Source organism: Schistocerca cancellata, chromosome 5, assembly GCF_023864275.1.
Source record: "Schistocerca cancellata isolate TAMUIC-IGC-003103 chromosome 5, iqSchCanc2.1, whole genome shotgun sequence".
In the NCBI taxonomy this organism is placed as follows: Eukaryota; Metazoa; Arthropoda; class Insecta; order Orthoptera; family Acrididae; genus Schistocerca; species Schistocerca cancellata.
This window is the reverse complement of record NC_064630.1, coordinates 663,160,568-663,185,920: the sequence shown is the minus strand read 5'-3', so window position 1 is coordinate 663,185,920 and position 25,353 is coordinate 663,160,568. Positions and strand designations below refer to the sequence as shown.

General features: G+C 38.5%; 1 protein-coding gene across 1 annotated transcript in view; it reads right to left on the bottom strand.

Moving 5' to 3' along the window:
* Positions 1-25,353, bottom strand: part of LOC126188749 (structural maintenance of chromosomes protein 1A-like) — a 261,744-nt gene that overhangs the window by 225,567 nt on the left and 10,824 nt on the right. Inside the window, exons 8-9 of the mRNA XM_049930359.1 lie at positions 23,221-23,343; positions 1,911-2,045 (exon numbers count right to left, since the gene is read on the bottom strand). Of these exons, the coding sequence (XP_049786316.1) occupies positions 1,911-2,045; positions 23,221-23,343 (258 nt within the window). The remainder of the gene's footprint in view (positions 1-1,910; positions 2,046-23,220; positions 23,344-25,353) is intronic.

The following is a 25,353-nucleotide window of genomic DNA, read 5'->3' as shown; positions in this document are numbered from 1 at the left end:
AACAAGTGGCCACGAAAGCCTTAACAATTTTGTAAACACAATTAATATTTGTCGTATAATTAAAAAGGAAGGATTCTACTAATGGTACATGATATTTGAATTAGATGACTTAGAAAATAGAAACACACTTACTCATTTATATGGGCTGGTATGTGAGGGGGTGCAAAACTCAGATGAATTAAGTTCAAGAATTTTTTCGTTAGCATTAGAGCTGTGAAAATTTTTGTACTCTCATCATTTATAAATGAGCAAGGATTAGTACAACTAATTTTGTTATACCTTTAATATTAAAAACTATTATTTATATGTAGATAATATTCTATATGTGTCCATATGTTGGTTTTCAAACACTGGAAAATCTGGGATGGAATAACATGAATCTGAAAAGGACAGATTGCTACTCACCACATAGAGGAGGCATTGAGTGGCAGACCGACTCAATGAAAAATACTAGTATATATTATTTAGCTACCAGACTAAGTCCTTCAATTGGATGGATAAAAAATCTACTCACCAAGCGGCGGCAGAACACATACACAAACGACGATTGTAATTGGGCAAGCTTTCGGAGCCAGTGGCTCCTTCAGGCAGAGGAGTTGAAGGGGAAGGAAAAGCGGTGAAGGAAAAGGAGTGGTAAAGTTTACAAAAAGGGCTGCAGTTTGGAAAAGTTGCCCAGAACCCCAGCCAGAGGAGACTTACCGAATAGGATGAGAAGGAAAGACACTCTACCCCTTTCCCTAAACCTCACCAGCCCTTTTCTTTCAACCCTCTTTCTCCCCCTTAACCTCTTCTGCCAGCAGAACCCTCTTCCTCCCCCTTAACCTCTTCTGCCAGCAGAAGGAGGCACAAAACACACACACACACACACACACGCATTCACATATGCATAGCTCACACCCACATGACAACTGCATCTACAGGCACTACAGCCTTAGTTATGAGTGTGTGAGTTACGCTGGTGTGTATTTTGTTCTCTACATCTGATGAAGGACTTAGTCCAATAGCTAAATAATATCCAGAAACCTTTTTTGAATGTGCATGTCTGCCACTCAATGCCTCCTGTATACAATGAGTAGCAATGTGTCCTTTCAATATTGCAAATATTTGTTTTGTAGTTTTATTATTCCGTTGAGGTACCCTTAGGATAACTTCTAGTGGATGAAGTTTAACACTAGAATCCCCTGTCACAGCAGAAGCTACAAGGAGCTACCAACGCCATATGGAGTGCCAAGGAGAACTCAAAGAGTGCTGCACTCCAAAGTAAAACCAGGGATGAGAAAGATATCAATGTTAAGAAAAGAATACATGTAAAACTCCTAGTTCTTATGAGTTTAGCCACTTCTCATACCAGATGTTTGTACTCAAAAATATGTAACAAAGTTCATCTATTCGGAAACAAAAGAATCATTTTATTCGGTAAAAGTCAGAAGATAAAAAGACACTACCAATCACTATTAATATTTACTGTTGAAAAGGTTTTACTATTGAAAAGGTTACTATTTTACTATTGAAAAGGTTAAAAAGTGATGCTGCAACAATTGGAGAAATAAAAAAAGTAAGGAGAAGAAGTTCAACTTTGATGGATAATACATGGTAGTCAGTTACAAAAATTTGGAAAAGACAAGACACATTTTAAAATGCAATACTCTATCATTTAGTTTTGACTCCAACGCTCAAAAACACCATTCACTGTGGTAACAGTAGGTGCAATGAATCAAGTATATCAACGAAATAAAATCCAAAGAATTATAAAAATCAGTTATGCAGTATTGTTTCTTCAATGACAACATGCACGTTTAGCACCATGTTTACTGATCAACAGTTATACTAATTCAACAATGAAAGAAAAAGGAACAGAAACTGCATGTAAAATATATTAAACAGATTATATGTACTTGTTCATAACTTACAATGTTCTTCAGCAATGCTTTATATTTACTCATCTCCGATTCTAGTTCAAATATATCTGTTTCAACAGCAGACTTTTGCTGTATTCTTTTATTAATGGTTAAGTTGATGTCCTTCACTTCCTTTTCCAGCTGTTTCTAAAGGAAAATAAATAGAGATGACTAATTAGTCACCAGGTACAGTATATTTCTTGATACATGATTTATTAGATCTAATAGTTCTTACACAATAAAAACTGGCAAACGAGTGTAGAAACAAGGAATATTATTGACCATTTTATAATGACTGACTCCCAGCTTCGATCTCCTCATGTGCCTTGCAGGCAACATGGCACGATGAGCATCCATGTGTTGCATATCAGATATTTTCCAAACTCTGATTTCTTGAACAGACTTCTACGCAGAATTTGAAGGGACAATTCCTCTCTATTTACTGGAGGATTTCTGTTGTTTTAAGCTGATATTTTGTTGTAATAATGGAAGTAGAAGTACTAGACATGCTTTTGCCTTTCACAACTATTAGGTTTTTAAGCACAGAATGAAGTATAAATTGCTAACATAACATGTTCAATTTATTTATCTTTGAATTTTTGTGTTCATTCTCAGTAAATTTGCTTATTATCTTGTTTGGACTCTTTTACCTATTCTTATAATTCATTAACTCATGTTCAATTATATTTTGATAAAGAAGTATTCTTAAAACTAATCCAGCTATCAACTGGTTTGTCTTGTCAGTTTTATACAGCAAACTCTTTTCTGATTATTTTTATCTGTCTTGTTTAAGTCAATAGTATTTTGAAGGTTTAGGCCTTTCCTTTCTCTTCGGTTGAGGGGCTACATGTATAAGTCCTAATATATTTGTACTGTACCTCTGAACTTCAAAGGTCATACTGACTTCTTACTTTCTTCTGGTTTCCCAAGATAAAGGCAGGTAACTGAGGAGAGATTATACTCCATTCCAGGTTATACTAAGCACCCTTAAAATTATACACCAACCCAACTTTGATGTCGTCTAATAATGATCACTCCAAAGTATAAATACCCCTTTGTACAACTATTCATTATCATTCATCAAAAATCTCTGTAGAGATTTTGGGCTAAACACAACAGCACCATCTATCTTTCCAACTGGCCTCCTATATTAAACTGAGTCTTATGATCAAAAATATTTCCCCTCCCCCTGGAGGCTCATGGCTCTTTCATGAGTCTGTACATGATGCACATGGTGCCTCAAGCTATTACAGTCCTTGCTTCCTTCCCTCCCTGTACTCACTTCTTCCCCTCTGCCCACTACTCCCTCTTTCTCAGTATCCTTGCTTATGTCAACTCAGCTATCCTCTTAGTTTCTGCCATTCCTTACGGTTTTGTGCCTCCTGTTCCCCCCACCCTCTCCCCCACCTTCCATCTCTCACTCTCTCTGTCGTTTTTGGTCCCCCTATGAGGTTTGAACTCCCCTTCTAAATTCTGTCCCCTTACTGTGAGCCAACTGATGACTAATGCTTTGTTAGTGTCTTTGGCATGTGGCCTTACTGCCTCTTCCATCTTTTACTCGATGCCAGTGTCCTTTTAACACTATGTAGCCAGCACGGTAGCCAGTCCATGTAGTGTGGTCTTTATGTACCCTTTTGGTTGAATCCCCTGACAATACAGGGCTCACACTTCTGATACATGAGCTGCTACCTTCCGTGTATGTGTAGGAGTGGTTTCTTGTCATTCTGGGGCTCAGCACTCCTGACGACAGGTACCACGTCAGATGGCCCTTTCTGTGACTGGGTGGCACCCAACAGGAGAGCCCGACTGGAGTGGGTGCTACCAGGGCACACACATTGTGTTCGAAACATATTTAACTCCAAAAATTGGCTGTTCTTCTATGGCCATTTCTTTTGTTGGGAATGGATCCTTTAATGCTCCTTCTTATGACCCTGCAGCCTTCCCGTCTCTGGCTACCCCCTGGCAGGAGGGCCAGGCTCACCAGCTTATGGTGAAACACTTTCTCCGCTACTTGGTCTGCACCAGGACTGACACAGACACTTTCACTGCCACTGAGTAGTTATTTTTCATAGAAACTATCGAAGACAAGTTTGGTGAAGTTGACTCTCTGAGTAAGACGCATTCGGTTTTGCTGTTCATCGAAACCTCTTCTACTGCCAAATCTGTGGCCCTTCATGCTTATGACCATTTTGGTGACATACCAGTGGTCATTACTCCTCACCAGTCTTACAATATGGTTCAGAGTGCCATTTTTCATAGGGTCCTCATTCTTCAAATTCATGAGGAATGGCGAGGCATTAATTTTGTTTAACATGTTCAGAAAGGTCATAAATACCATCACATCCTTACTGTACCCTCTCTGTAGTGAATGTGGACACCTACTCCACGAGAGAGTTTCTGTGTTCCATAGGCCATGTGCATTAAATGTCATGATCATCACTTTCCATGCTCACTGGATTGCCCAGAAGATACAGGAGTATAAGTCCCTTGATTGTTTATCCTACTCTGAGACTCATCAAAAATATGACTGCCTACACCCTGTCTCTATGACATCTAATTTGCGTCATCTTCTTTCCCACTCCCCTCTCCTCCTTAACCCCTCTCCTCTCCCCCTCCCCTGCAGTTTCCATGCCTTTCCTCTGAGTGCAATCTCCCTACCTGGCCAGAGAATTGTCCCCTCTCTTCAGAGTCTGCTGGTGATGGGGGCCCCTCCCGGAACCCCTCCCCACGTTATCCCTCAGATTTGAGGCCTGCTGCCACACACTGCTTCAAAGTCGTCCACTTTGTCACAGTTCCAAATCTCACTGACACCAGCTCTCTCTCCCCAGGCCCTGTCCTTCTCGGCCTACAAAAGAGAAGGTGAAGAAACTGGGTCAAGGACCTACAAGTCCCCCCCCCCCCTCGAGGACCCACCTACCCCTCTCAACCTGTGTCTGACCGCCTGTGACCCGGCAGTGTGACTAACTTCAGCCCACGCGCTTTGTATTTGGAATGCTTATTCAATGGAATTGTGATGGATACAGCTGTCACCTTGCAGAGTCGCAATCCCTTATTTCCTTTTTCCCCGGAGATTGTTTTGTTCTCCATAATTCTTATTGGAGTCAATCTTACTGACTCTTTGTGAGTTCCATGCTTTCTGTCAGAATTGGGTCAGCCCTTTGAGGGCTTCCAGTGTCATTTGCACATCTGAACATATGGATGTTGTTAGTACATGGATCCAGACTTTGTTAGTACATGGATCCCCTTTCATATCACATTGGATTTCCTAACAAAGAAGTCAAACACAAATGAAACCTATCAAAAGACGCAACATAAGGTCATTAAGTTTTTAATAAACAAAGTGAAATCAATAAATCTGTATATCCCAGCCAAGTGAATTCACTGTTAGTTTGTGTTCACAAAGATAAGATTTCTGTGCTTAAAACTTCAAATTATGATATCTGTTTTTTCTGTGTTCTGGTTTTGATGAAACAAAGGCTGAAAGTTGCCCCAAGCTGAAGTTACCTACAAAAACCCCATGAAAATTCACATAGTAGTTTTGGAGATTAGCGTGTTCAAACAAACAGATATTACAGTTTTACAGTTTTATTATTAGGATATATTTAACATAAAACATTAATTTCAACTGAAATTAACTTCTGAATCACCCCAACTTAATATGCACTCTAAATAACCAGAAACGCAAAAATGACATTAAGAAGGTAAATTTTACACTGCCTTTTTTTAAATCCTGTGTTGTGCCAATAAAAGAATGTTATTTTCAGACATCTGTTTTAGTAACATCCATCGTCACTAAAATTACTTAGGTACCCTACGTTACCTTTCATTCTGAAACACACTGAACAACCACAAACTTCTCCAAATTTTCTGCAGTTACACAGTGTGGCCAGCCAGAAAGAATGGCTTTGTAGGAAGAAAGTGATCTCTCCATGTCACGAGATGTTGGTGGTGCATATTTTCGGAGATGAAATACTCCCAGAGAGAATGTCTGCTGGGGTGCCTGCTGAGTAAGATAGTAGCAAATGTCTAGCAGACTGAACTGCTTGCGGAAATAGTGTAACATCCTGTGCCCCATATCACCTCTAGTGTCATCCAACTCACATTTGAAATTCTCCATAATTTCTAACATTTTCTGCAAAGGCAACCAATAGATTCTACCAGTAATTCTTTAATGCTATTGGCAAGGGAGCCGAAGGTGCTATGTACACCACAGCATTTTCGATTTTAGAAAATCGTTCAGCGAAAATATTTTTTGCCTCTCATACTGAAAGCGAAGGTTTTGTTGAAAATGAATCATTTACAGACTTCACAGTTAGAAAATTGTGACTACAAAACCTGACAGCTTCATTTGATGTAACCCATCTACAACAGGCTCAGGTGGAAGCACTACGTTCGGCAGCAGTTCTCTGTCAAAAATAAAGCTTTTGGCCAGTAAGGCCTTCGTCAAAAATAGACACACACACACACACACACACACACACACACACACACACACACACATTACATGTAACTGTGTCAGACAGGGGAAGTGGATTAAATGCAGATGGAATGCATATATGCCACTGCATAAAAATACATATCAACAACTTCTTACATTCAATCCGGTCTTAGCACTTTAAGACATTGAAGTCATTAACTAGAATGTGATTTTTACGAATAATTTACTTCCTGTCTTCAATTTGATGGTAGGTTTTTTTTTCTGAAAGATCTGCCTTTTGAGGATGTGGTGAAATATGAAAAGGGGTATCAAAGCAATAAACATAATTTTATGTAGCGTTAAGTTAAAATAGATAAAAACTTGTAATTGTAGTGAAATACATAAAAATATGTAATGCTAAAGTGAAATATATCAACATGGCAACATAATTCGTGAACATTTACACTTTTCACATGCATAGGAGTAAAAGAAAAAATATATATAATTACATAAAAATCAGGTCTCTACCCATGAGCTGCATTCCAGTGACCTACTCATACTGCAGTTTGGTTTCACACACCAGATGAAGAAGTCCACAAAGGAAGCCACCAATATGGGTCATCAGCGGAGCAAACTGGATGCTGTGTAGCCAATGGACTGTTTTCGAGAAATGAGATTGCTTGCAGGACTAGATGAACAACATCACAACTGTGATCCGTGATTCTGCTGATTTATCTTTCTCAAAGTCAAGTCATCACATCAGTGGAGTGAAGAGTGCCATTCAACAATCCACGTCAAGCATATGGATTCTGGCTCATTAAATACTGACCAGCAGCTGAGAATCTCACAGCCTTTCTTGCAACAAGGGTAGTGCTTAATGTATAATAAAGGAGAACACAACAGGGCCACATCAAGTGTTCTGTACTGTTAAACCTTCTTGTGCCGCAAAAATATAGGAAGCCATATCACAAGGGTTTTATTTATAGCTGTGTTGAGGCATGAGTGTCTCCTGGTGGCACCCGGGGACACCACTAGACAAAGGCAGAGCAAACTATTTTCCGTAGACAGCACTGCATGGCTTTGGTGTATTCAAAAATGTTGTTGGGAAATAAAAAATTCTAAAGTTGTGAATATTTATTTCCAGTCAACCACTTTTGGTCAGGTGAACCTGTTGTGGCGTAGCAAGACAGCCACGTCACTCGGAAGTAGCCGAAATGCACGCGTTACACACGCCGGCTGGCGTGATGTCTGAAACAGGATACGTAATGAATGCTATAAAGAAAAGTACGTAGCTTCTTTAATACTTAACTTTAATCCATCATTTGTATACAGCATTCTTGATGATACAAGTGAGACTCTCTCCAGAAATGGTTAATGGCGCCTTGCTAGGTCTTAGCCATGGACTTAGCTGAAGGCTATTCTAACTGTCTCTCGGCAAATGAGAGAAAGGCTTCGTCAGTGTAGTCGCTAGCAAAGTCGTCGTACAACTGGGGCGAGTGCTCGTAAGTCTCTCTAGACCTGCCATGTGGTGGCGCTCGGTCTGCAATTACTGACAGTGGCGACACGCGGGTCCGACATGTACTAATGGACCGCGGCCGATTTAAAGCTACCACCTAGCAAGTGTGGTGTCCGGTGGTGACACCACAGAACCATGTAGTATTTCGATGATCCATGCAAATTTCTCTGTTTTACTAGAATTCTTTTTTCTTCCCCCAAGACCAAGGACACAGCTGTTTTAAGGTATGTTTCTCTGAGGAAGTTACAATTGATTATCTTCATGTATTTGGACATGCTAACTTGTTAGCAACACTGCTGAACAAGGAAAATAATCATCAGCTGATCTAGTTGTCAGTTTGCGGTACAACTTCACCAGATAGTATGCTTAAAACTGTAATATACTATCAAGCTTATTAGATGGCAGACACAATTGTATGTGATAGGTATTTATAAATAAATTTGTGTGTCCTAATTCTTAATTGAGCTATTCATCTCTCTTCCCCCTTATAAGTCTGTACTTCTCACTATGTCCTTATCTCTGGACAGAGTTTACCAGTGCACCATCTCTGACCTACTATCTCTTTACACTTACTCCTTCATATCTGTCTTCCCTCATCCCCACTATAATGAGCCTCTCTCATCCTGGGCTAAATGACCTGCCTTTCCTTTACATCCTTTCTTATCAAATCTCCCTATCCACCTCAATGACACACACACACACACACACACACACACACACACACACACACACACACACACACAAGAGCATGCTGGAAAGTAATAATTCCTAATTTTTTATGTGAAAGGTCTTAAAAATTTTTAAATAATACAAACATTATTAACATTCTACATCTTGATTCTTCATGTCTACATATTTGCAGCCCTCTAAAGCTAGAGGTCTCCAAACTGTAAGGTGTAATATGGTGGCGTGTAACATATCTGCAGTGGTGTGCGAGAAACTGTACTGTAATCAAGTATCAAATTCTATGAGTTTGTCACCACATGAGGCACCCTCTCTTTCAGCATGAGCACTGAAACATCTGCAACAATCTGATGCCTTTGGTTAATTGTCACTGATCGTCTTCCATTCAGTCCCGATTTGGCACCATCTAATTTTCATCTGTTTCCAAAACTTAAAGAACACCTTCAAGGGCTTCACTTTGATAGTTATGAAGCGCTGCAAGCAGAGATGAGGCTGTGGCTCTGTCAACAAAGTAAAACATTCTAATGTGACAAACTGGTCTTTCATTGGGAGAAATGTGTTTGTTGCCTGCTTGTCTATGTTGAGAAATAGATATACAAACATGAAGACTAAAGATATAAGATGCTACTAACATTTGTTTTATTTGGATAACTTGAAGAGGAAAACATTCATAAGTATCACTTTTCAGTATGCCCTTGTGTAATACTGGTTTGTGCAGCTACTCATGACATCCAGTGTGGGTTGTAAATATCATACAACAGAAAAACTTAGTAGATATGCTAATGCACTTATGTGGAAGTGATTTACCCTGGAAAAAAAATTATTTCCAACTTTGGCCACCAAGTGCAAATCTGGCACTGTGAATGCAGAAAGACATATAGATATGTTTCCATATATGATGGATTAGGAATAGGATGTGGATAGAAAAGGTCAAACAAGTGAGAAGGCCATAATGTTGATTTTATTATTTACCGCAGCTTATACAATTTGTTCAATATGAGCACCAGAGACACTGACGAGATGCTGCTTCCACCACTGCTCGCAGCAGTTCAGATGGAATATGAACACGTGTTTCTGTATAACAACCTTCAGGTCAGGTAGAGACCGAATGTCTCATTGGTAAACATGTTATTTTAGGTATCCCCAGAGCCAAAACTCACACTGATTCAGATCGGATGAACTTGCAGTACATATATTTGGGGAACCTCTGGAGATAATACTTTCGTGGAAGGCTGGATTAAGAAGATCTTTCACTGGGCAAATTACATGAAATGTTGCCCCATCTTGCATGAAAAACATGATTTTTCACACAGTTGCACTCTTCCAAAGCAGGAAGCACATTATGTACAAGGTCTTCACAATACACCTGATTGGTCTTCTGGCTGTGTTCTCATCAAAGACGAATGGAACAAGAATAAAGGAGCTTGTGAATCCACATGTTACAGTCATGTACGGTGACTGAAATGGCTCATGTGCGACACACTATTTAACAGTACCCCAAATTTTATGGTTCTGTGTATTCACTGTACCCTGTAGCGTAAAATGTGCCTTGTCACTTCATACAATATTGCACATGTAGTGTAACATGAGTTAGTTGTGAGAATGACTTGTATTCCACTGAGGATGGTCACATCAGTGAACATGGTCTCTTGTAAACATTTTATGTAGTGGATAAAAATTCAATGTCTGTAAATGATGCATATGCAGTGATGCAACACAGCAGTGGAAAAGCACAGTGTGGTGAGTGCAATAGCACGTGCTAGTTGTGGACATTTATGCATAGGTGTTGCCCTTTGAATGTGTCATGAACACCTCAGAGAGAAAGGACACACTACAATGTAAATGCTTTGGGTTTGAAACTCAGTGACTGAAGTAGAACTGATGAGTCACACTTCAAACTGAGCCCCAATGGCCAGCAAAGACATGACTGGAGACACCTCAGACAAAAGTGGAGGTGTCCCAACCTGACTGTCGCCCACCATATGGCCCGACAATAACAAGTGATGGTGCAGTGTGCCATTCCATTTCATAGCAGGACCCCTTTAATTGTTATCCGCAGCACCATTACAGTACAGCGGTACACATACAATATTCTACGCTCCGTTTTGTTGTACTTTATGGCAGGCCATCACGCGCTTACATTTCGGCAAGATAATGCCCGCCTATATTGTCTTCATGGCTCATAAAACCCTACCCTGAACAGCAAGGTAGCTGGATCTTCCCCAATCTGAGAACGTTTGGAGCATTATGTGTAGGTCTCTCATATCAACCCAGGATTCAGATGATCTAAAGCCACAATTCTATAGAATTTGGCATGATATCTCTCAGGAGGACATCCGACAAGTCTATCAATCAAAGCCAAGCTGAATAACTGCTTGCATAAGTGCCAGAAGTGGACCAACACATTATTTACTTGCACTATTTGTGATGCTCTTTCTATTGAATGAATCATTCAATTTTTCTGAAATTGTCCGCCTTCTTTGCTGAGTGATTACATGCTTGCCTCCCATGCAGCAGGCCCAGGTTCGATTCCCAGCTGGGTTGGAGATTTTCTCCACTCGTGGACTGGGTGTTGTGTTCAAATGGTTCAAATGGCTCTGAGCACTATGGGACTTAACTTCTGAGGTCATCAGTTCCCTAGAACTTAGAACTACTTAAACCTAACTAACGTAAGGACGTCACACACATCCATGCCCGAAGCAGGATTCGAACCTGCGACCATAGCGGTCGCGCAGTTCCAGACTGTAGCGCCCAGAACCGCTCCGCCACTTCGGCCGGCTGGGTGTTGTGTTGTCCTCATCATCATTTCATCCTCATCACCAGCACGAGAGTTGCCCAATGTGGCACCGACTACAATAAGACTCGCAATCAGCGGCCAAACTTCCCCAGATGGCGCCTTCCTACCAGCAATGCCATGTGCTCATTTGAAATTGTAATCAAATGTTTGTTGTACATGTACATCACACCTATTGATTTCCATCCCATTCGGCTAATTCTTCGTGGTTGTCATTTTTTTTTTTTGTCTTGTCGTTGCCGTTGTTGTGGTCTTCCGTCCAAAGACTGGTTTGATGCAGCTCTCCATGCTACTCTGTCCTGTGCAAACCTCTTCATTTCCAAGTAACTACTGCAACCTACATCCTTCTGAATCTACTTAATGCATTCATCTCTTGGTCTCCATCAATGACTTTAATCCCCCGCCATGCTCACCTCCAGTACTAAATTGGTGATCCCTTGATGCTTCAGAATATGTCCTATCAACAGATCCCTTCTTCTAATCAGGTTGTACCACAAATTTCTCTTCTGCCCAATTCTATTCAGTATCTCTTCATTAGTTTTTGTCTTACAGTGTATGTAAAATAATGCAGATTGGACTTCTAATGAGACACTTTTGCTGTTTGTTAATGCAGGGAGAATAATTAAATGTTTAATGTAAAATGAGAATAAAATGTTTGGCTTTGTCATATATACAGGGGTACTATTAAGTAATTATATTAATTATCTTTCAGTGGGGACAAATATAAAAGATGAAGAGTATTTTTTCTCTTCAAAGTAAACATCCTTCTGCTATGTAATGTATGTTCTTTATACTATCTGAGGATAAAATGAAGTGAGCTGAGTAGAAATTAAGCTTCTGAGGTTCATTTTCAATAATACTACTTCGAGATTTTAAGTTTTGGGGGTGGAGGGAGGGGGAAGGAATATTCAATTGCAGTAAGAAATATTTCACTGGCAATGGGTTTCTTTCCATGAAACTGGATAATGCTGCTAATGAAAATCTAATAGTACTATTAAAATATAAAGTCCAGGATGGAATAACACACAGCTGTTGGAAACAGTGGCCATGTGTATGTGAGTTTGGATTGTGTGAATGTTTGTGTATTTTCTATTTCAAAAGAAGGACATTTTTGTCTGAAAGCTTAAATGTTTTGTACCTGCCTGTGACTCAACACCTCCTCATTGTTGTTAAATAGTACTATTACTCATTTGATGGTCTGGGCTGGCACTGAGAGACAGATATAAAAAAAACTGTAACTATTGTCTTGCAGAATTAATACATTTTTTCTGATACTGAATTAGCATAGACAACAAATTCTATAATATTAAAATAGGCACTGCCATTTCGGGGTCTTCACAGACAGACTTGCATTCATAGTGCAGCAGTAAATTTGCAAAACTTTTGCAATCATTTCATCTCAGGTAGGCATCACAGGCAGTGAAGATCAGTTTATTAATGTATAACACTTTGAAAGTAAGTACAAAAGGTGCAACAGTCTTATTGAAAATGTCAGTAAACTGCAGTGAGGGTTTCCATTTCTGACAAAGAGGAATCACCCACAGATTATCTTGATGTTGACTGTGTAAGGAATTTCGCATTTTTATCCATCTTAGTTTCGTGTTGTCACAAACTGTAGCAATGATTGTAAGATACTATGTACTTGAATATAATAGAGGGAAACATTCCACGTGGGAAAAATATATCTAAAAACAAAGATTTTGAGACTTACCAAACAAAAGCGCTGGCAGGTCGATAGACACACAAACAAACACAAACATACACACAAAATTCAAGCTTTCGCAACAAACAGTTGCTTCATCAGGAAAGAGGGAAAGACGAAAGGATATGGGTTTCAAGGGAGAGGGTAAGGAGTCATTCCAATCCCGGGAGCGGAAAGACTTACCTCAGGGGAAAAAAGGACAGGTATACACTCGCACACACACACATATCCATCCGCACATACACAGACACAAGCAGACATTTGTAAAGGCAAAGAGTTTGGGCCCCAAACTCTTTGCCTTTACAAATGTCTGCTTGTGTCTGTGTATGTGTGCATGGATATGTGTTTGTGTGCGAGTGTATACCTGTCCTTTTTTCCCCCTGAGGTAAGTCTTTCCGCTCCCGGGATTGGAATGACTCCTTACCCTCTCCCTTAAAACCCACATCCTTTCGTCTTTCCCTCTTTCCTGATGAAGCAACTGTTTGTTGCGAAAGCTTGAATTTTGTGTGTATGTTTGTGTTTGTTTGTGTGTCTATCGACCTGCCAGCGCTTTTGTTTGGTAAGTCTCAAAATCTTTGTTTTTAGATATACTATGTACTTGGAATTATATAGCAATTTAAATGCATGAAAAACATTTAAGTGTTCATTGCCCTTGCATGTCAGCTTTAAATCAAGAAATATTCCAAATGAAGAACAAGAAAAAAACACAGTTTCCATTTTGAAGCTTTCCAATATTCCATGAGTAAGGTGTGACTAACTTATTGCCCCCTATTCCTCTCACTGTTACAGTTTAGGCAAAGTGTCTTGGCTAATACACTCTGTAATTTCCTTATAAGGCTAAAGGACACTTGCAAAAATAATACTGCTGTCAATCTTCTACACTTTTACCTTCCTCTTGTTAACCCTCAAAGTAAAACTGTTGGTCACTGAAATCGTGAATTAAGAAATGTGTTATCTTTGAGTGTTACATTTTTAACTGCGATTTATATGCATGACACTTGTTACCTTCATACAATATCTGACCCAAAACAAACAACTGCTTGAGTCACTAAAGGAGTACGTTAATGTGTGCTCTTTTTGACCTAGAACTGTGTCCTTGTTAAGTGTGTGCAATGTTCATAATTACTGATGTTGATTTTGATTTTTGTCATTGATATCCAAACAGCAACAGCTGATGATAATAGATCCCAAAACATCAATGTTAAATAAAGAACCTACAGAATGATGTAAAAAGCAACATCCAAACAGATCTAATGTCATATATATTAATCAATGAAAATAATCAATTATTAACAACATAATGTAAATGGATAGATAAAAAATCTACCCACAAAGCAGTGGCAGGGGAACACACACACAAAAGGATTTAACTTTTACAAGTTTTTGGAGCCAGTGGCTTCTTCTTCTGGCAGAAGGGGAAGGAAGAGGGGTGAAGGAAAAAGACTTGAGAGGTTTATGCGAAGGGATACAGTTCAGAAAAGTCACCCAGAACCCCGGATCAGGGGAGACTTACTAGACGAGATGAGTTGGTGAGTAGATTTTTTTATCCATCCATTTACAGTATACATATCAATCAGTAAATAAAGCAATAATTAACATTACATATTCCACTACCTTTTGTCTACAGATTGTAGCAATTAAATTTTTGAGACATTTCCCCTGCTGTCTACTGCAAGGTGACAGAGAGCATATCCTGCTTTTGAGAATGTTCTTTCAGAAGCTGATGACGAGGCTATACAGCTAAAATTTAAGTACAGCTCTCTGTGATTTAAGATAGGTAGTACCAATTACGTGATATCACACTTCTAATGGATCTTGATTAAGAATAATAAGGTGATTATTCAGGCAATATCTATGATGGTATATCAATTTCTGTTCCAGTTTGAAAATTATGCTTTTCTTGTGCCACTTTATGACATTCACTTGTGTAACAAATTTGGTTTCCCTCTTCTCCTGCAATTTATCAATGTACTGCTCATCCTCACTGACAATCCTTTTTACAACTACAAGCAAATTCTTGATGGTTTTGGCTGCCTCTGAATGCGCTAAGGAATTCTGAAAATGTGTGTTCTCAACTCTAGGATCGAGCATTATTGGTATGGCTAATATTTTAACATGTTCAGTTGGTACTGAGTCCTTTCTGATATCTATTCTGATGTTACTCTCCAAATTCTCTCCGATAGTCTGTACTGGTTGCATGGCAGATATTTTGATATTCCACATATTAGTTATTGGCATTACTTTAATGCTTCAACATACATTTCGATGCAAATTTCACCAGTAGTCACTTCTAAAGACTATATAAACTAAATATGTCTGTGAGATTTACAATACAGAGAATCTGCAGCTGTCAGCAGGGTGGTTCACAATCATGACAATTAATGATATTAATGATAACTGGTTGCAGCTGCAAAAATCTTTCAATGATATAAAATGTTGAATTCTTCTACTGAACATTCCTTAAATTAGTCAGAGGTCCATTTATTTTCTTGGCTCATAATTCGTAATTGCCCTTTGTTTAAACTACAAGACGTTTCACAGCAGTAATCAATTCTGGCAGTTCACCAGTCTTTTCGACAGATGTTTTTGCTACCAAACTGAGCACATGGGTAAAACAAGCTATATGTCTTCTTCTTGCAAATGCTATAACTGCTCCTGTGCCCATATTTGCTCCTAAATTAGTCAACACTGCTGTATTTTGCTGGTACTTAATTCCCATTCATTACAAGTCTGTAATAGCATGCTTGAAACACATTTGTTGACTGTTGCTAGGGAATGACTGACACTTGCTAAGGAACAACTACCGATTACTACAGAACAACTGACAGTAGCCACAGAACATCTGGACAATGATAATAACAAGAAATGTAGGAGGTGGGACATGTTAACTGCAGTGAAGCCTGTACACAACACTCTGTATGCATTTGACAGTTCATCCAGTATGGTGTTCGGTGAAGGTTATTGTGGAACAGATTAGTGCAACGTTCCATGTAGTGTGGCAATATGTCTGCAAGGCATCATTTGAATGCCTACAACCATAGGCAAGCCGTTGGACGACCCAAAGGTGGTCAATTAAAGAAGACCACTGAAAGTAGAAATGCTATAAAAAAGCATGCTGGCAGTCACAGATGGACCACCACACCACAGGAGCATCAGTACATAGTCCCAGTGGCGAAAAGAAACAAGATATCTCACTCCAAAGCAGAGCACAGCAGACCTCGCAACCACTACCATTACACATGTCTCTGCCACAACCATTTCACAGTGATTAAGCCCAGCTGGTTTGTATTGATTGGAAGCCAGTTAATTGCATCCCACTTCAACCATGCCATTGTTGAGAAAGTTTGTTGGCCTAAGGAGCATGTTGGTTGCAGTCAGCAACAGTGATTCAGAGTGATATTCTCCAGCGAATCCCACTTCATTGTAGCAAGTGGTTCTGGCCACCAGTTAGTGTGGGGAAAGAGGGTTATGTTACACACCACAGAATGTTCATGAACATCATCGGTATGGCCTAGGTGCTATGGGGTGGGCAAGCATTATGCACAATGGCCGAACACCACTGCGCGCAAGGTACAGTTATAGCATAGTGGTACTGCAGAGAGGTTCTTCTGGATCATGTCCTTCTATTTAGATGCATAGTAGGTACCGACTTTCTGTTTATGGATGACAATGCCCACCACAAAGGATTATTGAGGTGTCAGAAACAATGGAAATTGGAGATATTGAAAACACATCTCCCCAAACCATGCAAGAACTCAAAACCATCTTGAGAGAGAAGTGGAACAATATACCCCAAGTACTCCTTAACAGTTTGGTACCCAACATGAATAACAGATGAAAACTGTCCGGTAGTGCCTGAGGAGGGCATATTCCTTATTGAGAGTATGATATTGACCTTTATGCTGAGACTCTTACCTGTGCAAACATGAATATTATTTAAGTCTGTTATCCTGCTTTCTCATGTGTTGAAATCTGTACTATTTTTTGTTATAAATATACCACTCCATCTCTACTACGTATGTAATGCATTTCATTTTGTCCATCATTGCCTGTGACTATTCCTGTCCAACAAATCTCTACTCCTTAACAATCGCATTGTCAGGCAGTGTACACTTGCCTGTGTGTGATCCTAACAAGGGTAGCCATTTTCATTTTACTGCCATCAAAGTAATGAACAGTGATTCCCAAGTAATTTGTACATAGCATTTTATCTGCTAAGTACCTGTTAAGAGTGCTAAACTGTTGGGGTTCTGAATTTTATTTTTTAAATAGCAAATTCAAATTGGTTTTACAGCACCATTCGAATGTATGTCTTGATGGTACTTAGTATAAAGGTGTACCGACTTCCAGAAAATTTTAAAAAGACTTAATTTTCAACAATTGGAAAGGGATGAATGTCTTTACATGTACATAACTGCATTAGACAAGTGTACACCTTTTATTCCAGATTCAGATTAATATAATTAGCTATTTTGAAACATGGAACCCTACATGGCTGAAGAGAGTTTTTAAATACTGAGTATTGCTTTTACTTCATTAGTTGTCAATAAAATATTGTCGTGCCCCCCCCCCCCCCCCACACACACACACACACACACACACACAACACAACGACATGCCATGTTTGACAAGTCGTAAGTGTGTTGCACTGGCATCATTATGATAGATGTTCTGAAAAAAAAAAATCATTTTAATGATGAAACCACTAATGAAGTGGTAAAAAGAAGCCTGGGTATTTGGTAACACAGAAGACTGATATTTTGTCTTTAACACAGATGTTACAATTTTTCAAAGATTTTAGTGTTGATATCAATGTTTTGACTCACAACACCAGCATTTTGTCATTATTGAAGATTGTCGAGTATCTCTAGCCCCTTATAGTATGACAAGTTGCAGCCTTTTAGACCAACTCAGTGATGGTGATAGAGCTGTTTACTACAGACATTTCTCTGGTTTTCACAAGAAAACAACATATACTAAATGTGAACCGCAACTAAACAATAGCTTTTTTTCTGAAACTTAAAAAAAATCAGCAACACAGAGTGTTTGTCATGTGCATCTGTCTTTGAATGGTAAGAGATTTTCTCTAGCCATCATGCCTGAAAAATGACCAGGATACCCATGGGCATCAAGAGCCAATGGGAACGCAGTAAATATTTGAAAAACATTACAGAAGAATTGGTGTACAATCTTGTGTTTGTGGTATTGATAAAATGTGGCATGTGGACAGAGAAATTGTTCAACACATTTTAACATAAGAGTTGTAAATAAAGAAGGTTTAAGAGAGGAGTTCAACATAAGGAATGGGTGTGCAAACACTGCTGAAAATTTTGTTTGTGTAAATCAAAAAGGAAGTTTGTTATTAACATTTTGACATTTCATTATATATGAATGAAAAACTAATTCTTTAAAAGAGTATATGTGCAGATGATGATATGATTTAGAAACCAAGAGGCAATCCATACATTTTAAATCATTAATTGTACCACACAGAAAGCACATATGGAGTCTTTTCTCTCAATGTCCACAACATCACTGTGGTAGAATATGTATGAGCCATTTAAAGCTCAAAGCAGTGTTTAAGCAACGGAAAATCCAGGATGGAATGTGAAAATATTATGAAAAGGATAGTTGCTACTCACCACATAGCGGAGACGCTGAGTTGCAGATAGGCACAACAAAATGACTCACGAAGCAAGCTTTCGGTCAACAAGGCCTTAAACACAAACGGACAACACACACACACACACACACACACACACACACACACACACACACACACACACATGCAAATGCAACTCACACACACATAACCACAGTCTCTGGTTGAGTCTGGCTTCTGCAGCCAGAGACTTTGCTCACGCGTCTGTGTGGATGTGTTTGTTTATGATGTCTACTTCCAATGAATGCCTTGTTGGTCAAAAGCTTACTTTCTGACAGTTTTTTATCCTTTTCATAATACTGTCAGAGCAGTGTTTATCATTTTCCTGAGTGTCTACGGCATTACAATGACAGAATGGGTAGAACAGTAGGATTCACAACACTTTATCAGAGAAACGAGTTATGATTAATATAAATATCACAGTTTTGGGAATCATGCGTTTTTTTTTTCTATTTACAAAAATCACACGTACGATTAAATCCACATAGCCAATAAGTAAACAATTTTTTTCTGTTATATGTGATAGTTCTGAATTGATAGTGTCTGGAAACGTCTGGCTACAAGTGATTTTCATCTGCCACTATCAGCCTTATATAAACAAACAATAATGAGTGCAGGAGTATTGTAGGAGGCATTGTTGAAGGCCATTTTTCATTTCGCTGTGCTATATTCAGGCTCACTGTACTAGTATAGGTGACATAAATGAAGCACTTTCTCCCTGTAGAGGGCTATTAGCAGCTGTGTAGCAGTATGGACATCCCAGGAGAGGTTCAATTTCAGAGAGGTGATGAGCGCAGAAAGGGGAAAGTTCCTGCACAGCATGAACGGCAAAGTCCACCGGGAAAACATCAGCTACCCCATTGTTAGTGTGCAACTGCAGTTTTATCATGATATGAACATAGTGATTTACACTTATATGAAGTAATCATCCTTTTCATACCAGAACAGTGCACTTATAAGTAATTCTAATTGCACAATATATTAAATGATGAGATCATGACAGACCAATATTTTATGGCAATTAGACTCGAGTTGACTTGAACTTGGCTCTCAGAAAATGGAGGCACGAGCTGCAAACAACATAAATGTGTCAAACTCTGTGATTGTTGTCATTCTACGAGGAGACTCAAGCTTTCCTGAAGGCTGCCAATTAATTCACAAAGTGATAACCATTACTGATCATTACCATGGACAGATGAACTCTGCTAATTATGAAAAGTGTATTTGGACAACAATTTCATTCCCATGTTTGGCACACTGAAGTTATTCCCAGTTTTGGTAAACTACAAAAGCAACATATTGCAGTTATGGTCAGTACTTCATGTAATTGGACACATTAAAAAACCAACACTGAAAAGTTTGTTACAAAGAAAAATGCTTGATTATTTGACGAGACTTGCCATAGCATATGATGAGTCAATACGACAATGTATTTTCTTCACAAAAACAGAACAAATACTCCCCAAGGAAAAGACATACAGTGAAACGCCTATTTCATGGTTGCATGCAGTCCAGACCTTTTTATATTATATAAAACACCACCAACACAAAAATTGAGGAAAATGTCAAAACCATCAAAATATGAGCACATACACATGCAATTGGCATATACGATCAAAAATCACAATCCTCTCCAATACTTTGTATAAAATCTGTCTAAGTGAAGGAAATTAAATGTACAATACAATTCTTTTAAAATAATTTGTAGTAATGAATTTCTCAGTTCTTAAATAATTGCAGATGAGTAACAGCAAGCAAAAACTCATCAAAAAATTGAAATTGGTATCTGGGCACGAGGTAATCAAACTGTTTTCTGACATGCTATGACTACACAAATTATATGTTCAAAACAAGCATTTTTGAGAGATCATTCTTTGTGCTCACCCAGAAAAAAAAAGAAAAAATTTATGAACATGTTGAATTAAACCAAAAATGTCCCAGCAGCTAAGTGGTTGAACCAAAAGCATAAATATGGACATATTCTTAATAACCTACTTTGTCACCACTGCTGGCTTAAAAGTAAATAAATAGAACTGCACTTCATACACTCACCACTGTTAAAGTGTTAGTTTAGTCTTGATAAGAGAAATAGAGAAATGAAAAAATTAGTTTACTTACACAGTTGATGTTACAAGCTTATTAGAAGTAAGCTCAGTGAATTTCTGTAGACTGTGTAAAATGTAAATTTGAAAGAAAGCTCAGGTGCTATAGTTTCACTTCATGCCCTCTATCACTGTTGTCAATCTTTACAATCTACAGTGTGTGGTGTTTGTGGTGCAAAGTAAATACATGAGTAGTGCATGTAGTTATTGCAACTTTATCATGTCAGATTTGAACAAAAAAGTATTTAAAATGTGCTATTGCAAAACCCTAGTTCTATTTCCATGTAACATCTCTGTCATAGCACATCACCTGCATGAAAAGTATATTTTCAGCACTTCACAAAATGTTTTTATCTCTACCTGCACTCCCGTCACTGAAGGGCCACTCTCTCTCACCACACATCCAGTAGGTGAGCTCATTTATGTGTGCTGGTGTGGTGTGGTGGCTTCACTGGCTATTGGATGACTTAACAAGTCGTCAGTGAATAAGAGTTCAATTGCCAGAAATGTACGATGTTTCTTCGATTATGACCGAGCATATTCTTCGAGACTCAGTATTTGAATTTAAAAGGATGACGATTGTTATTGTTGCTGAATACAGTACACCGGAAATACAAACACAAAGATGAGACTGAGTTATAAGTGGCACAATGGAGGCTGTGGACTGGGCCCCTTCGTCACATATTGGCTCAGTCCGGAACACTTCATGTCAACTGTCTTGTTTTTCCATTGCCGCTGCAACCTAGCAGTAGTTGTATCATTGCTGTGCTGTGAAGCTAAATGTTGCAAGTTGTGCTGGCAACAAGAATGTGGATTACATCAGAATTTCCTCTGTCACATCCACCCTCTCCACAATGGCCTAAAATATTCCCTTAATACTACCACCACCTCTGGTGCAAACGATCTGTCTTTTGAGCCACTTATAACTTGTTCAGTCACATCACTTGTCAATGGGAAGAAAATGATGCGAAGTCAAGCGAGACGTCAAATAAGAACATAAAACTGACATTAACCTTACGAGGAAGAAATGTAAAATTGAGGAATTTTTAGCATTGATCTTATGTTTTTTCACAGGGGCTACGAATTTATGGTGTGGAATCGCGAAAAATGTAAAATTGGAGAATGTAAAATCAAAGTTTCACTGTATTACATTGATCGCTACTGGCTAGCAATGGCCATTCCGTTCACTGACTACCACCATAAAAGTGTGATCTTAATGTATTTGAACTAGCTTCATGTCAACTGAAGTATCATGTAGGAACATACCAATGTGACATGTCACCCAAAAAACTGCAGGAACTTGTTCAGAAAGGAATTCAAACTGTTACATTGGATGATCGGTCACATTTCTGTTGCCGAAGAGTCAAGTTAGAAGACTTTTATAGGTAAAGAGGTGGAATCATGGAAGATATGCTAGATTAAAGTGACATTAGTTAACACAAACATTACGGTGAGAGTGAATGTATTGGTGATTTCCTTGATGCATTCAGACCTCTGTAAGCAAAATAAGTAGACATATGTTTGTAATTCAGACTGTAATAGTGGCACCAGTCAACATACCAAACAGCCCCATCCTATTAAGGATTGAGAAAAATGATATGAGACCTACTGTTCTCAGATACATTGCTCTTTCTTATGGCAATACATAAACACCATATTACTGCTGAATAAATTTACATGAAAAAAAATTCAGCCTGTAATAGTATCTTCTGTGACATATGTTGAATAAAACAGTAATATTTATTGTAAAATTGTATACACAGAATTCCATCTATAACAATTTATACCTACAAGAAGTTTTTTATCCCTTCTCATATAATGAAGATTAGTGTTATTTTTTATTAACATGTAATAAATTTTGTTCCATCATCTTTCGGGCATGCACTCGGGGCAGCGACAATTATTCTTGTGATATTTCGGCTAGAAACCTCCCAGCCATCTTCAAGGCGAGTCGGAGACTGAGTCACGTGACTCTCCGTATAAATAGGCACGCGCAAACGCTATGAACTCAGTCTCCGACTCTCTTTGAAGATGGCTGGGAGGTTTCTAGCCGAAATATCGCAAGAAGAATTGTCGCTGTGCCGAGTGTATGCCCGAAAGATGATGGAACATAATGTCCGCCGGGAAAACTTCAAGAATCACATGTAATAAATTAATGGGAAGGTAAACACATCAAAAAAGATCCTTTATAATTAAGCATTTCGTATCCTGATTTTCTGTCCATTTTAAACAAGATCTTTACCAATAATATTGTTCAGTGAGCTACAAAATATAAGACTGCCAAAATGAGTGCACAAATGTACCAATAATGATTAAAGTTCACTCTGTCCATAACAGTTTTGAAAATTCAAGCTAATAACAGTGTTGTATGTTTTAACTGTTATTTCTTAATAAACAATACTAAAAAGTCATGTTTGTTATTCATAACAAAGTGAAACTACAAACCTTCTGCAGTCTAAGTTCTATGATGTCTTGAGACAGCCATCGCTCTGATCTATGCTCTAACTCCATCATTCCTCCGACAATTAGACCACTCCTTTTGTATAATGTCCCTTCAAGTGTCACAGCCTGAAATTATAATAATTTCGGTCAGTGTCAGATTACTTCACCCGTCTTATTAACTAGATGCTGCCAAAAAATGAAAGACACTAATTTATATAGTACACTAGGAAATAAACAAAACTTCTAATAAATTTGAAGACACAATGAATCTATAGTTCCCAGTGAACTTAGCTACCATTTTTTAGACCAGAAGCATAACATCTGACAGCCTAAAATGTGAGGAACAACTCTGATACCAAAAGAAGCAAAGGATGAAACTGTGAAAAAAATTAAAAATAAAAATAATATGCACTGGAGCAAACAAACGAAAAAAATAATGTGTAGGGATGACAGCAAGAACAGTAAGGAGAGAAAACTATTATATAAACCGACTATTATAACTATTATGCAAACTAATAAAAGTAACAATTAAAACAGGACATTAAATTCAGGAAGATGAGTCAAAACTGGTACATTATTGGTGTACATAAAGTTCTGGAAGTATTTCCATGTATAGAACCCAAATAATCTGATGTGTATAATGAAAGGAGCCAGCAGCATGCATGCTTGAAATAACTAATATCCTAAAGTGAACTACTTCTATTCAAGAATCTTTGAGCATATCTGTGAAGTACTTTCAGTGAGTGACTTGTCACCTCCTTTTATCGTTACTTATTTTTTCAACCTTGAATTGTGTTGTTAAACTGTGCCAAGTTTCATCAAAATCAATCAACACAGTGGCAATAGATGAAAAAAGTTACTACAGACCTGTTTAGACACAACTTGGAGGATGATCACCACTAACTGTATATATCTGCAAAGCACACAAGTTTGCAGCATCAGTTTGGTTGCTGTATATGTCAAAACTCATAAATGGTATCTTCCAGCAGAGTCTAGGACATGACTTCTCTATAGGAAACTGTTCATTCACTGCCAATATGTTGGTGAATTTTGCTGCAACTTGAATCTTTGTAATTCTACTATTGTAGGTCACAAAATAGTGAAACACTAATAAATCATGACAAATGGTTCCTTAATAACGGGTGCAGCCTTGTCCTTTGTGTTAATGTAGTATTTCAACATTAACTTGAGCAACCAACAACAGGCAATCTGGTACTTATGAACTACTCGGTTGAACTTAGCAAAATTTTAAGAATTTTTACATCTTGCCCCAAGTTTCACCAGACTGCAGCTCGCAACGCAATTTGGTTAAATGCAACTTTCACAGTGGAAGTAGTATACTTGGAACAAATTTTCATTAATATAGGCATTCATCAAAGTGAACACAGCTCGATAGCAACCAACGACCTTTAAACACTGCGAGATATTATGGGGTTGCTGGCATTTGTGTTGATTTCATTCTGAGCGTCCCATCTATTGTGCAACCCTTTACTGAACTTTTCTCAAAAATGGACTTCGTTCAAATGGTCACCAAGTTTCAAACATATCTACACAAACTTCAGCAACACCTCTATCGTGTCTTCTCCTTGGCTCACTACTAGTAAATGAATCCATTTATCCTGGCAGTCAAGACATCCAGCATGACAGTACCATCATCCTAATGAGGCAAAACATATGGTACCAAAATTCCAATTACTTTTACTTAGAAGAGCCATCAAGGAGCAGAACAAAACAACTCCAAAACTGAAAAGGAGGCATCAGATATCACGTAAGTGACAAAATGTTTCGTACCTCTCTGAGACCTGTTCACTTTTGGTAATGGACCGCAATATCTTAGGGCCCTTGTGGACCACCACTAAGAAAACCAGAGACAAGGCGAGGGGTCTGTTCACATTTGGTAATGGACCGCAATATCTTAGGGCCCTTGTGGACCACCACTAAGAAAACCAGGGACAAGGCAACAGTCTGAGGTGTTTTTTTACGAAGTGATACATGAACACATTCACTTTCACACCACCAGTTAGTATTTAAATGGATGTGACTTCTCTCCTGTCAATGAACTCCAACTCGAATGTAGGTCAATAGTAAATTGATATGTGTCTTAACTCTGTGAACTGTTTTCCAACTGCAACATCA